Below are 13942 nucleotides of genomic sequence, written 5' to 3'. Positions count from 1 at the left end.
ACAAAACTGAGCCAGGAAATTACAGGCCAATCAGTCTCACCTGCATTACCTGTAAAATCATGAAAGTCAGTGACCACATCAAACCAAAGGAGCTTTTTCAGATCAGCAGGGACACACGGACCCGGGGACACAAATGGAAATTGGGCTTCAAGGCATTCAAGATGGAAAACAGGAGACACTTCTTCACACAGAGGGTTGTCACAATCTTGAAGCTGAAAATGTGGGAACATTCAAAAATTTTGACAATATACCCTAGCAATTTGTTTGCCTTTTTTATTACTTCCCCACATTGTTTGTGTAGAACCGTCTCAGAAATAAGTGGAGAAGTCGCGGAGACAAAGCAAATAGAACTTTAATCGAGTCGGCTCGGAAGCCCCACGTCAGAAATAATTCCTTCAGTGAGACTTAATGTTTACAAACATGAGTACAACTTTATAGGAAAAATGACGTAACATCTTATGGCCGTTCATCCAATCAGAAGATACAGGTCTGGGTCCGTTTACGATCTGTCCTCCCGTGAAGAGGTGATGGATACAAAAAGCAGATGTCCGTCTTTGATGTGCACTAGGAAGATGCGATCCCACGGTGGTCATTTACCTAGTGTCAATCGCTCAGTAACAGAAACATTCCTGCCTATCTTGAGAAACGATTAAGTCATAAACAAATTCACAGCAGACATCTATAGGCTATTTCAGCACTGTGTAATCTTTCATTACTGACAGGAGATTCTAACAAACCAACCTTGTTGACCCTTTACTTGTCCTGCTAAATCTAATCTGCTCAGTCTGTATACAAACTACTTCTAATGCTAGTATTAATATAAAACATTATATAATTATCACAAAACACTTTCTTCAACATCCTATACAGAGTCTTCATTCCCTCCTTTTTGGCAATAGAGCGAAGCGAATAGAAGCCAAAATAATCGTGTTTGTCAGTTACAATAATTTCTTCCTCCTGAGGGGCAGGTGGAATAGTGCTGCGTTTTCAGCTCCCATCCATCCCAACCTGCCACCTACGAGGTGTGTATGTATGTACGATGAGGTATTCAAATAATCAGGGGATAGGAATGTCTTTTTCTTTGCCTGGTCAGGCAAACAATTATATCATAACTATACCTTAATGAATATTGAGCTCTCTTATGGAAATTGCAGTGGCCACCTACAATTTCCTGGAGCTTTACTGTGTATCTCAAATTATATTTCATCCTGCCCCAGGTCATAAAGGTCAATCCCCAGTTACATAATACATACATTGTTTTTCTTCTAAAGGAATACAAAAGTCAGCAAAAATGTTATTTTTACAAATTCAGTTATTCACATATTCACACATTTCTGTTGCATTTTAATTTATAAACATTGTACATTCCATACATCTCAAGAGAAGGGCAATGGACTTATTCTTACTTCATGACTCTAATTTGACATCTCCACCAAAAGTACATTATAAATTAACTACCAATACAAGAATATATGCTACTGCAGATGTCATTTGAGCTGTTTTCACAATGTATTGCAGATTCCTATAATCTGGACAACCTTTAATAGCAGTATTTTAACTTATTTCTCCATTAAGTCAAGCATCACTTCAGCGTTGTGGACCTCAACATAGGTCTGTTCAAGATGCCGTGAGGCTGTCTTTAAAGCCGCGCCCTCGGCCTACTGTGTCTCATGGAGAACACCAGCGTCTTCTCCATATGCACCTCTGCCACTATGGGTCAGACATCGGTTCCTTCAGGACACGATTCATAATGTGCATATCTGCCATGTGGAATAAATCAGTCATCTGAAGACACAATGTGTGGTTCGCACAACATCAGAGATCCTCCTTATAAAAGGCATCTCTATCACATGGACAGTAGTTGACATTCACACAATCTATAAGGTTTCCAGTAAAGGGACAATTCAAAATAATAATCTTGATCCCAATTTATCACAGATTATTTCAGTACAGCACTCAGCTGTCGTCAGCAGCATCATATCTCCTGTGTTACTGAATCAACTTTACTTCCTAGTGTAAATACTCTTTTGTGTGGAGCTGTCAAACTTTCAAAACAATGTGCTTATCTCTTTGCTTTTATCTGACTTAAATATCTGAGACTATTTTAATAATTATTACAGCAGCTCTTTCAACAACATAGTTAATAGTTGTTAGGTAAATGATGGCTGTTATTAATCTTTTCCTCAATTCATTCTTTATAAATGAACCATCATTTGAAATTATTTCCATAGTTTCATTAGGAACAACTCCTATTATTCCTATTTTCATTATTATTATTTATTTCTCTAATATTTCCTTCCAACATTGCCAGTGTCTTGATTTGTATTTTACCCATTAATGGACATTCATTGTCTCCATATATACATTTACTTCGAATAAACCTTCATCTTTAAGAATAGATTATATAATTCCTTTTATAATTCCATCCTTATTCTACTAAACCTTATAATGACTGCTGTACACATCTTTGCATAAACATTATCATTATATTTCCCAAAAGTCAGAACCAAATTGGCACTGCTCTAAAGCCAATTCTATCACCCAATAGACTTATGCAATAAAACCTTTTTTTTTTTTTTTTTTAACTAGAGCAAATATGTATTATTCGTTCATTTCAAAGCATTGGCTTTGTTATCACATACAATTTTTAGAACTAGTTTTTCACTCAATTCCCATATACAATAATACAATACACCATAGTAGCATTATTCAGTGTGTATCCACTTACATCACATTGAAACATCACATATCATTTCACATTTCAGTCACACATGCAAACAGCACAATTCTTTCAATCCAGTAGTCACTCTATTAAACTATGGAAAGGATAGTTCATGAAATGCCCATAGTCCCACCAGACTCTGTATCCTTCAATTGCGCTTAGATTTAAAAGAGGTTGGAGTTGTATGACTATTCATGTTTCTTTTCAATCTATTTCCATATTGTTTCTTCAGGCCTTTCTCCAACTTTTCCTGAAAGATAAAATTATATTATTTTCAGCACCTGAAATCAATCAGAAATGCATTGTTAATGCTCTGTCCGTCTATTCCTGGACATCGCCACCCTCCTGTTGTCAATTGGAATCAGCAGAGTTAGTTAGTTTATCACTTTCACAATATTATGGTAAGCATCGTATGCTTCCACCATCCCCATCCCTCCTGTCCGTCCACACACACTGACATCAGTGGCCATGAGGACGGATTATGGGCCGCAGCACTTAGAGCGGAGGCCAGTGTGAGAGGGGAGACTATGCACTGATGTGTCATGGCATGTGAGTAGGGAACCTGTGGACTAAATGTGAGGGAAATTCATTGTTGCTGGTTCCTGTGAAGACAGATAATAGTAGTTATTTTCCTATTCATCTGTATCAACATCAGTATTATTAGCATTAGTAATGTAACTATTCTTGATTTCCCAGGACATTACTGTCGGTTGACAATGTTGCTTGGTTCGTTGTAGTAGTACATCTGTATTTAGTTACAAGGCAGCTCTCTTATCTCTCTGTGGGGAGCTGACCTCACAGACACTTTCACTGCCCCAATCCACCCCCCCTTTTTTTTTTTTGTTTGTTTGGGGGGGTGAATCCCTTCCTGATTAATAGGGTATTTCTGTTTGGGAAAGCAGTATTTCCATAGAGTTTCAAGACTTTAGATTTTAAACTATATGTCATTCAATGATTTATTTATTTTACATTAAGTTATACGTTAAGTAACTTCCTTATTTTCCCTCATATTCCATTGTTTCGCCATCAAAACTCTTGTACTGAAAGTGGCAGCACATTTCTTTCACACATACCAAACTCCCTTTTTACAGCTTCCCAAGCCTCATCAACTTTTAAACCCCTTGTCAACTTCCTCAAACCTTCATCAACATCGCTCAGACCCTCTGAAAACATTACTCTGTATCCTAACAGCTGTTCTTTCTCCTTTTCCTAATTTCTTACTAGACAATTCAAGTTATATTTATTGACATGTATTATTACTATTTATACACATATTTTGCTCCATTATTTGAGTTAATAAATTCAGATATTTTCCTAATAAAATATATTTTTAGAAAATAAGCATTTTAATTGATTTCAATAATGATTCCCAGATACCTCAGGAAAACCAATTTTCAAAACATTTGTTCAGTCAATGATTTCACCAATGAAGAGCCTGCGTGGGCACTAAGACTGTCCGCCTGCGTGGCTCATATATGTCTTTATTGTGTCACTTCCTCCCATTGAAGTCCAATCTACACCGGTACAGGTTCAGAAAAACTGTTCCCAAAGCCAGATTGAACTGATCAATAGTTCATTTCTTACCTACACCTTGTATTTAGGGATCTTATATCTGGGGATTTCAAAAACTCTTCATTGTGGAACTCACAGCTACCAAATGACCAGACCTTTAATTTCCTGGAGTATCTGGTTATCTATGTATTCATATCTTCACCAAATTTCTCAGATTCCCATTTCAAAAATTAGCTCTAATTCAATTTTCAACATTTATTTTTTTATTTCTGGTTCGTAAAACTCATTCTAATAGTATTTTTATGTTTTATTTTCTCCTTCAAAATTATGCAATACTAATTTAAGCTCACTTATTCAATGCTCATAATTTATATTTCTATAGTATCCTTAAAATTCTTACCCTTTGACTAATTCACTCATCTTAAATCCAAGGTCTAATTTTAACTTTTATTTCAGGTATTTTATGCAATGCACCAATAACCAAATATTTTCTAAAATAAGACTATAATATGTCACTATACTGTTTACATTCTCCTGCTATGGATTTCACATCAGGCTGTCACTCAGGGCTGCACCAGAGTGCTGCTCCTGTGGATTCCAGCCTTTAGTTTTCCTTTAATTTGACTTTACAGAATTTGTCCATTATATGATTTTAACAAACAAATTCTTGTTCTTCTGAGTCTTAGAGGACACCATTACTATTTATATACTTTATTAGTATTATTAATCTATGTATTTAGTGTATATTGTGTATTACTTTAACATTATTCTTATAATAGAATGCATTATTCATTTCTTATTTCTGATGCTTTATGCACTCTGTATACAGTTAAATGTCTAAATCCTCATTAATCTGTTGTTAAAACATCAATAACTGCGTAATTGTAAATATAATTCTGAAATTATTGGTTACTTCCCTTCTCAGTCTTATTCTGGACTATGCACAATATTAAAAATACAAAGCATACAAAACAGACATTTACCTTACATAACCTTCAGACTATTATGTTTATATATATGTACATAAACACACAAAGCACATACAGATTGAAATCCAAAGATAATTCAGATATTCGATTAGTGGTGTGTTTTGTTGACCCTGCAGTGTCTCAAACAGCCCTTAGCATTTATTTATTTATTATATTGTTATTATTAAAAATCAGATGTAAAATAATCTTTGAATTACACTACTTTGGGGTTTTCTTGATCTATTATGACCAATTTCTTCTCTAAATTCGTATTATTCAGACAAAGAATTATAGAAACTTTGTCGGTTTTTTATCTTGTCTTTACCATTTTAAGTTTAACATTTTTAAACTTCTCTTATCATTTTAAGTTTAACATTTTAAACTTGTAGGAATTCACATACAGACACGTATTTTAACGCCATTATGCCAATCCTATCTTTGCCAAAGATGGGGCTATATTGCTGGACTTTATGTACCTCAGGTTCCGTCTGGCTTTGACTGCCACTGACTGTCTCAGCGTACAAGGATTTTCTTGCTTAACTTGGAGCTCAGCAGGCCTCGTCGTACCTTTCGGTTCCCTTGGCATCTCTCCCCGCAGATCTGTCTTACCTGGAGTTCACCCTACTGTGAACCTCCGCTGTACAGTCAACCTTTCTATTTGTTTTACCTCTGCCTCTCCACAGGTTCTCTTTAAATTACAATCTGAGAGACTCACACAATCCCGAGATCAAATCTAAATATACAGGGTGGTCATTTTAAAGCTACTCACCCATATTTTGGTCCCGGGAGTGGAGGCAAATTCAGATCCTCGATCGTGACGCCAGGTTGTAGAACCGTCTCAGAAATAAGTGGAGAAGTCGCGGAGACAAAGCAAATAGAACTTTAATCGAGCCGCTCGGAAGCCCCACGTCAGAAATAATTCCTTCAGTGAGACTTAATGTTTACAAACATGAGTACAACTTTATAGGAAAAATGACGTAACATCTTATGGCCGTTCATCCAATCGGAAGATAAAGGTCCGAGTCCGTTTACGATCTGTCCTCCCGTGAAGAGGTGATGGATACAAAAAGCAGATGTCCGTCTTTGATGTGCACTAGGAAGATGCGATCCCACGGTGGTCATTTACCTAGTGTCAATCGCTCAGTAACAGAAACATTCCTGCCTATCTTGAGAAACGATTAAGTCATAAACAAATTCACAGCAGACATCTATAGGCTATTTCAGCACTGTGTAATCTTTCATTACTGACAGGAGATTCTAACAAACCAACCTTGTTGACCCTTTACTTGTCCTGCTAAATCTAATCTGCTCAGTCTGTATACAAACTACTTCTAATGCTAGTATTAATATAAAACATTATATAATTATCACAAAACACTTTCTTCAACATCCTATACAGAGTCTTCAGTTTGGATGGGGAAAGTGATGAGTCTATATAAGAACATAAGAACATATGACTCCTGGGTCTTTCTCATGTGTTATTTCTTCTAGTTCAGTCTTTGGTGCAGAACCTTATCAAAAGCTTTCTGAAAATCTACAGTAAGTATATCATATCATATGCTTCCATGTGATCTACAGCTGCAGTTTCATGTTCAAAAAACTCTAATAAATTAGTAAGACATGATCTGCCTCATTAAAACCCATGTTGACTATCACCAAGAATATGGTTTTCATTAAGTTGCTCCTCTGTTTTCTGACAATAATCTTTTCAAATATTTTGCAAAAGTAATGCAGGTGAGATTGATTGGTCTGTAATAAATTTTACATTGACAATCTTCAACCTTATCAGCATGTCACCCTTCTGCAGTGCATGGATGCTGCATGCAATGACATTAAGAGTTATGCTAGACATGGGTTTGGCATGGAAGAAGATTTTTCCCCAGGTGCATGCCAATCAAAACATTTTTTGTGATGTTGATGAGAATTTGTGGCCAAATGTGCATGAGAGGTGAGTAACCTGGTATGGTTAATGTTCAAATAATTTATTTCAATGCTGAAAATATATTTTGACAGATGTATCATGAGTTTATTGTTTTTTAATTGACTGTTTGTTAAAATGAATAATCAATAATACTGTTATTTTATTTTGATTCAATGACTAAACTAATTATGTGATGGTGTTTAATTAATAAACTTTGGTTTGCAACCAACTATATGTTGTTTTGCAAAACTGATTAATTAAACAGAATGCAAAAACGTAACGTTTTGGGTGTTTATCACGCTTCTGCCACTATAATTAATGTTCTTGGTACTTGTGTTAAGAGTTCTGAAAATTGTGATACTGGTTTGCTAAACTTGATTGTAGCAACTGAAAAAAAAATGTAACTAAGAGCTTCAGATCAGTTTCATTTCACTAGCTTGATTGACAGTCTGAGAATTATGGATGAATTCCACCAGGAAATTGGAAATGACCCATGAATTTCGCAGGGTAGCCACTACACCCTACGTTGAAGACTATTATCATTAATGTCGAACTTGAGTTCAAAGTTGGCATGTTTCACTAGAACTGAGAAATGTACCTCCTCTATTGACGTATACCACAACCAGGCAGTGACGTTTTGCACATTTCTGCAGCAGCTGCTGAATTGTCTACGGGCGGAAAAAGAAAATAAGCCTTTATAAACACTAATATCAAATATAAAGGGGACGAAGGGAATTTTAAACCGGTATCTTGCTTATAGACAAAGTTCTACTCTACCGTGTCTCAGACTACCTTTTTAAATAATCATTCGTCTTTTTGTGCGAGACTGTCACTTTGGCTCTTTGTGCTGAAATGGTTTGTTTGTGGTGACTAGAGTAGCTCTTGGGGCTTTGATCAACCGCAATGCATGGGGGAGCCAATTAGTTTATTTTCGTGTTGCAAGATTCGTGTTGCAGTTAAAGGAGTTTAACTCAACAGAAGACAAGAAGAAATACGAAGGAGGTTCGAAGAGGAGATGGGCAATTGTTTGAAATCTCCGACCTCCGATGATATCTCCCTGCTACATGAATCCCAGTCGGACAGAGCTAGTTATGGTGACGGGACAGACCCAGATCAGGAGCCACCGCCGCCATATCAGGTAAGAATCTACATTTATATGTTATTCATTTTCATTTAAATTTGTATCTTCGTGTACTGCATAGTCAATTGTGTCATTTAACTGACGTCGAAAATATGGGAATGCAGTTTTGTACGCAGTGCTGTACGATCAGCCAAATACAGCTGCTGCTTGTGCGACATACTTCTTTCGGTTTTTGGTAATTTTAGTCCTTTCGTTTCGGTTAATTTTAAAAGGTTTTGACGGCGAAGGGATGCATTGTTTTAAAGCTGATAATCCAGTCGGATGGGTTTTCGCAGTCGACAGGACTTTGTTGATACAATGCACATTTGTCGCTATTTTTCATTAAGTGTTGTGTATCATGCATTCTCTTTCACGGTGATTATTTCGAAGTTACTAACTAAAATTACTGGCATTATTACAATAAAAATTATATAAAATATATAAAATTATTATAGATCACTGTTTAGATTGATTAGGATTAGGGTAATGAAGTTTACATATTGCGAAAAACAATGACGCTAGGCAGAGAGCGTCACTCCCGTACGTTGTGAAAAAAAAATTGTAAAATGTAAAATGTCACACTTTATGTATAAACGTATATTTTAACCTGCTGTTCACCTACTTAATTCCACCCTGAAAGACAGAACAAATATTCTTTGCTGGTATTGTGTGCAGACCCCAATAAGTGATTTCTAACTTTGGGAAAGATCTGTTTAGTATGAAGAAACTGACCAATTAGTTTTAATGTGATACAGGTGTACGAGTTAAATATCGATATTGAAATAGCTGTAGTTGTATCCAGTAAGCGCTGCTGGTGGTCTGCCATCGGAAATGGGATATGTGTCCTGAGAAACACACTCTGTACAATTGCTCCCCCTCAACGCTCAGCATCAATCAGATTCTAGGCTACTGGATATGCCAAATCAAAACCTACCTTACCCTAATGACTGGGTTCAACCGTGTATCCTATCACAATTTACTACTAGAAGCTCTTTCTACTAGTTACTTATATACAGTGGTGTATTGCTACATTTTATAGCAATTTTATAGTTCCAGAGCCCTTCATCACCAAGATGTTGAACACATAAAGCTAATATTATATACATATACAGTATTGTGCAAAGGTTTAAGGCAGGTGTGAAAAAATGCTGTAAAGTAAGAATGCTTTCAAAAATAGACATGTTAATAGATTATATTTATCAGTTAACAAAATGCAAAGTGAGTGAATAGAAGAAAAATGTACATCAAATCCATATTTGGTGTGACCACCCTTTGCCTTCAAAACAGCATACATTCTTCTAGGTACACTTGCACAAAGTCAGGGATTTTGTAGGCATATGGTCAGGTGTATGATTAAACAATTATACCAACCAGGTGCTAATGATCATCAATGCAATATGTAGGTTGAAACACAATCATTAACTGAAACAGTGAAACAGCTGTGTAGGAGGAATAAAACTGGGTGAGGAACAGCCAAACTCAGCTAACAAGGTGAGGTTGCTGAAGACAGTTTACCATCAAAAGTCATACACCACGGCAAGACTGAGCACAGCAACAAGACACAAGGTAGTTATACTGCATCAGCAAGGTCTCTCCCAGGCAGAAATTTCAAGGTAGACAGGGGTTTCCAGATGTGCTGTCCAAGCTCTTTTGAAGAAGCAATAAGAAACGGGCAACGTTGAGGACCGTAGACACAGTAGTTGGCCAAGGAAACTTACTGCAGCAGATGTAAGACGTCACATCATGCTTACTTTCCATTACAATCGGAAGAAGTCCAGCAGTGCAATCTGCTCAGAATTGGCAGAAAACAGTGGGACCCTGGTATACCCATCTAATGTCTGGAGAAGTCTGGTCAGAAGTGGCCTTCATGGAAGACTTTCGGTCAAAAAGCCATACCTCAGATGTGGAAACAAGGCCAAGCAACTCAACTATGCACGAAAACACAGGAACTGGGGTGCAGAAAAATGTCAGCAGGTGCTCTGGACTAGGGATGTTAATGATTAATTGTTGATAACAATTTGATCGACGGCAATTAATTTGATCAACATAGGCCATTTCACTTTAGTATCACTATATAATTGTTGTTGGAGGGAAAACTACCTGAAGAAGCTAGCGATAAAATCCAAAGAAGGATGAAGCGAACAAAAAGTAGCGTGGTTCGGAATCACTTTGATTTAAAAAAGGATCATGATCACTGCAAATATTGTGATTCTGTGCTAAAATATAACACCACGACTATGCCAATGATGTATTACCTGTGTAACAAACATCCTACTGCATTGGCTAGAAATAGCTGTAATGAACATCGGGCACAGAGGATAACACAAGATTTGCCGGTTAATAGAGAAAGATATGCCAATAAATATTGTTGACGGCGAAGGTTTTCGGGGCTTAATTACTTTGGTGGAACTGGGATATAGCATTCCATCAGAGGCACCGGCGCATAGAAAGGCACTATGGAGAAAAGAAAGCAGATCTTACAGCACAACTGGCTACAATCAGGGCGGTTGCTAGACCCTATTTAGGGGGGCTTCAGCTCCCCTAATTTTCTCTCAGACCCCCTAAAAATAATACAACAAAAGAATCCAAGAATGAAGAAGTAACTCTGCAAAACAATCAACAACCCCCACTCTGACACCGGAAAAAACACAGTCAGCACCCCCCCCTCCCGATTCTGGACTATCTTTCAAAGCCCCGCAAAAACAAACGGCCCTAACTACCGACTGCTGGACTGCCTTGCCTTGACCGAGAGTTACATCATCATCACCTACCATTACACCGGCGGTGATTGCAAGGTGAAGTCCGCAGTCCTGCCAACCGACAGTCTGCCAGTCTGAAACACAGCAGACCACCCTGCAGAAAAATTAAACGAGGCAGTGGGGACTTACTGCCAGAGTCTTTTAAATTTAACCGATTTTGTTTTTTTGTTCATTTTAAATATAGGTTAAAAACACCTTATTTTTGATTGATCTTTTGACTCAATTTCTGTTTTAAAATATAATGTTTTCATGTTTAATCCAAAAGTGATGTAAGAGCGTTGCACTCATTTTCTGATATATCGTTATCTACATGGTGTCAAATATGGGCACTCCATCCAGTCAAGGCTGTAGCAGAAGGCAGTTTACCGAAGAGCTGGAGAGCGGTACACGAGTGAGTGTCTGCAGGCAACTGTGAAGCATGGTGGAGGTTCCTTGCAAGTTTGGGGCTGCATTTCTGCAAATGGAGTTGGGGATTTGGTCAGAATTAATGGTCTCCTCAATGCTGAGAAGTACAGGCATATACTTATCCATCATGCAATACCATCAGGGAGGCATCTGATTGGCCCCAAATTTATTCTGCAAACATGACAATGACCCCAGACATACAGCTAAAGTCATTAAGAACTATCTTCAGCGTAAAGAAGAACAAGGAGACCTGGAAGTGATGGTATGGCCCCCACAGAGCCCTGATCTCAACATGGAGTCTGTCTGGGATTACATGGAGAGAGAAGCAACTGAGGCTGCCTAAATCCACAGAAGAACTGTGGTTAGTTCTCCAACATGTTTGGGCCAACCCACCTGCCGAGTTCCTTCAAAAACTGTGTGCAAGTGTACCTAGAAGAATTTATGCTGTTTTGAAGGCAAAGGGTGGTCACACCAAATATGGATTTGATGTAGATTTTTCTTGTGTTCACTCACTTTGCAGTTAATTGAAAAATATAATCTATTAACATGTCTATTTTTGAAAGCATTCTTACTTTACACCATTTTTTCACACCTGCCTAAAACTTTTGCACAGTACTGTATATATGTATATATCTAATTAGGCTTCCATGCACGAAGTGCAATTACTTATTTTTTTCTTCCGCCAGAAATTTAAAATGCTGATACATTAATCAAAACTCACAAAACTTGTAACCACTAATACCTGCAAATGCTGTGAAAACTGCATGTGCCGGTCACATGGTAAAGTCGCCATAATGCGTATTGTTAAAAAGTTTGAAATTCTGCCAAAATCTTCTTCTCCAAAACCAACTGACACATGTACATGCCACTTCATACTCATGCATACCTTATGCCGCAATATTATTCTTGTTCATCAGAAGTTGCTCAGACGCATGCTTTGTCCGCCATGTTGTGTATCTGATTCAAGCTCTTTTGCCTTCTACTCCAAAACTGCAATTTCCACTGTGCCACAAATTGGTATGCATGACACTAGTATAGAGTCCTACCAAGGTTGTTAAAGAGAGTTGCTCCAGTGAAAAAAATGGGTGCAGTAGGCCATTGAAAATACGTATGTGCCTCTTCAGACAAGTTAAACATTTCCAGCACACTAGAATGTACTACACACATGAAACTCAGCACCTATATTTATGCCTATGCTTTGAACGTAAAACCAAAGAATTAAGTTTGTGGGGTACCACAAAGTTGGATTTAACATGTGTCCACTAGGGAATATGAAAACGGCTACTGCTCTGGAACTATAAAGCCCAGTGTCCTGAAACTGTGCATGTATTACATAGATACTACAATCTATAAAATCTGCAAGAGGCAAGTGACTACGTTCATAAAAATGGCAGCCACAAGCAAATGACTGTGCACGTATGCAAAATACGCGTATTTATAAACACATGAACTTTGACCCCAGAAAAAAACCATGAAAAAACTTGCCAAACTTGGTGCAATAATAAATGACAATGTTATGCTTGATTGTGGTGAGTTTTGTCGATGCTGAAGGTCATGTCACATGCAGCAGTGAATATCTACAGCATAGTCAAGCCTACGGTGCTTAAAATATTATGTATTAACACTAGTACTTGAACATCTGTCAAAGTTGAAAAAGCCAAGTTGATTGGACACAAAACATGGCTGCTGTGCACCAATGAAAATGACAGCTTCAACCTTATACTAACATTCGTTATGTAGACCTCTACCTCCATCATGAGGACAAACTTGGAATTTGCACTCTGCATCTTCAATGCAGAAAACTTGAAACATTCAAATATCCCTAAAACGCTCATACATGCATGAAAACTCACGAAATTCGCAAGTGTAGAAATCACTTATGCCTACAAATGCATTGAAAACTGCACTTGCTGGTGTCATGGTGCTGCCGCCATATTGTGATTAGTGGCGAAATTGTGAAATGCTACAAATATCTTCTTTTCCAAAACCAACGTACACATGCATATGTTATGCCTCACTATTACACTTGTTCATCAGATGTTCCTCGGGCCCACGCTTTGACTGCCATGTAGCATTCTCTGATTCAAGCTATGGTGCATTCAACTCCATGCCACTTAAACCCACTGTGACACAAATTGTCATGCATGACACTAGTACAGAGACCTACCAAGGCTGTTAAAGGCGAGTTGCTTTAGTGAAAAACATGGGTGCTGTGGGCAGATGAAAAAAAATGTACGCGCTGCTTCAGACAAGTTACACATTTCCTTCACACTGGAGTGCAGTACACACATGACACTGCACATGTGTGTATGCCTCTGATTTGAACAGAAAACCAGATAATGAAGTTTGTGGGGTACCTGGTTAAGCCATAATGTTGGATTTAACATGTGTCCGCGTGCGAATTTGAAAACGTCTACTGCTCCAGGACTTTAATGTCCAGTGCCCTGAAACTTTGCATATCTTACATGGACACTGCTATCTATCAAATGTGCAAGAGGCAAGTGACTGCATAGAAAAACATGGGAGCCACAAGCA

At 37.7% G+C, this 13942-nt stretch overlaps 1 protein-coding gene and 1 long non-coding RNA gene across 2 annotated transcripts in view; one reads left to right on the top strand and one right to left on the bottom strand.

Moving 5' to 3' along the window:
* Window positions 1-334: 334 nt before the first annotated feature.
* On the bottom strand, window positions 335-6603 carry LOC136714531 (uncharacterized). Its single transcript, XR_010805032.1, has 2 exons — window positions 5679-6603; window positions 335-2972 (listed from the first exon to the last, which is right to left on the bottom strand). It is a non-coding gene; the product is annotated as an uncharacterized LOC136714531 (long non-coding RNA).
* Window positions 6604-7752: 1149 nt separating this feature from the next.
* Window positions 7753-13942, top strand: part of rnf11b (ring finger protein 11b) — a 42077-nt gene continuing 35887 nt past the window's right edge. Inside the window, exon 1 of the mRNA XM_066692077.1 lies at window positions 7753-8261. Within this exon, the coding sequence (XP_066548174.1) occupies window positions 8139-8261 (123 nt within the window). The 5' untranslated portion in view covers window positions 7753-8138. The remainder of the gene's footprint in view (window positions 8262-13942) is intronic.

This window comes from Amia ocellicauda, chromosome 19 (assembly GCF_036373705.1).
Source record: "Amia ocellicauda isolate fAmiCal2 chromosome 19, fAmiCal2.hap1, whole genome shotgun sequence".
NCBI classification, from domain to species: Eukaryota; Metazoa; Chordata; class Actinopteri; order Amiiformes; family Amiidae; genus Amia; species Amia ocellicauda.
Note: the sequence above shows the minus strand (reverse complement) of the source record. Positions and strands in the feature narration are given on the sequence as shown.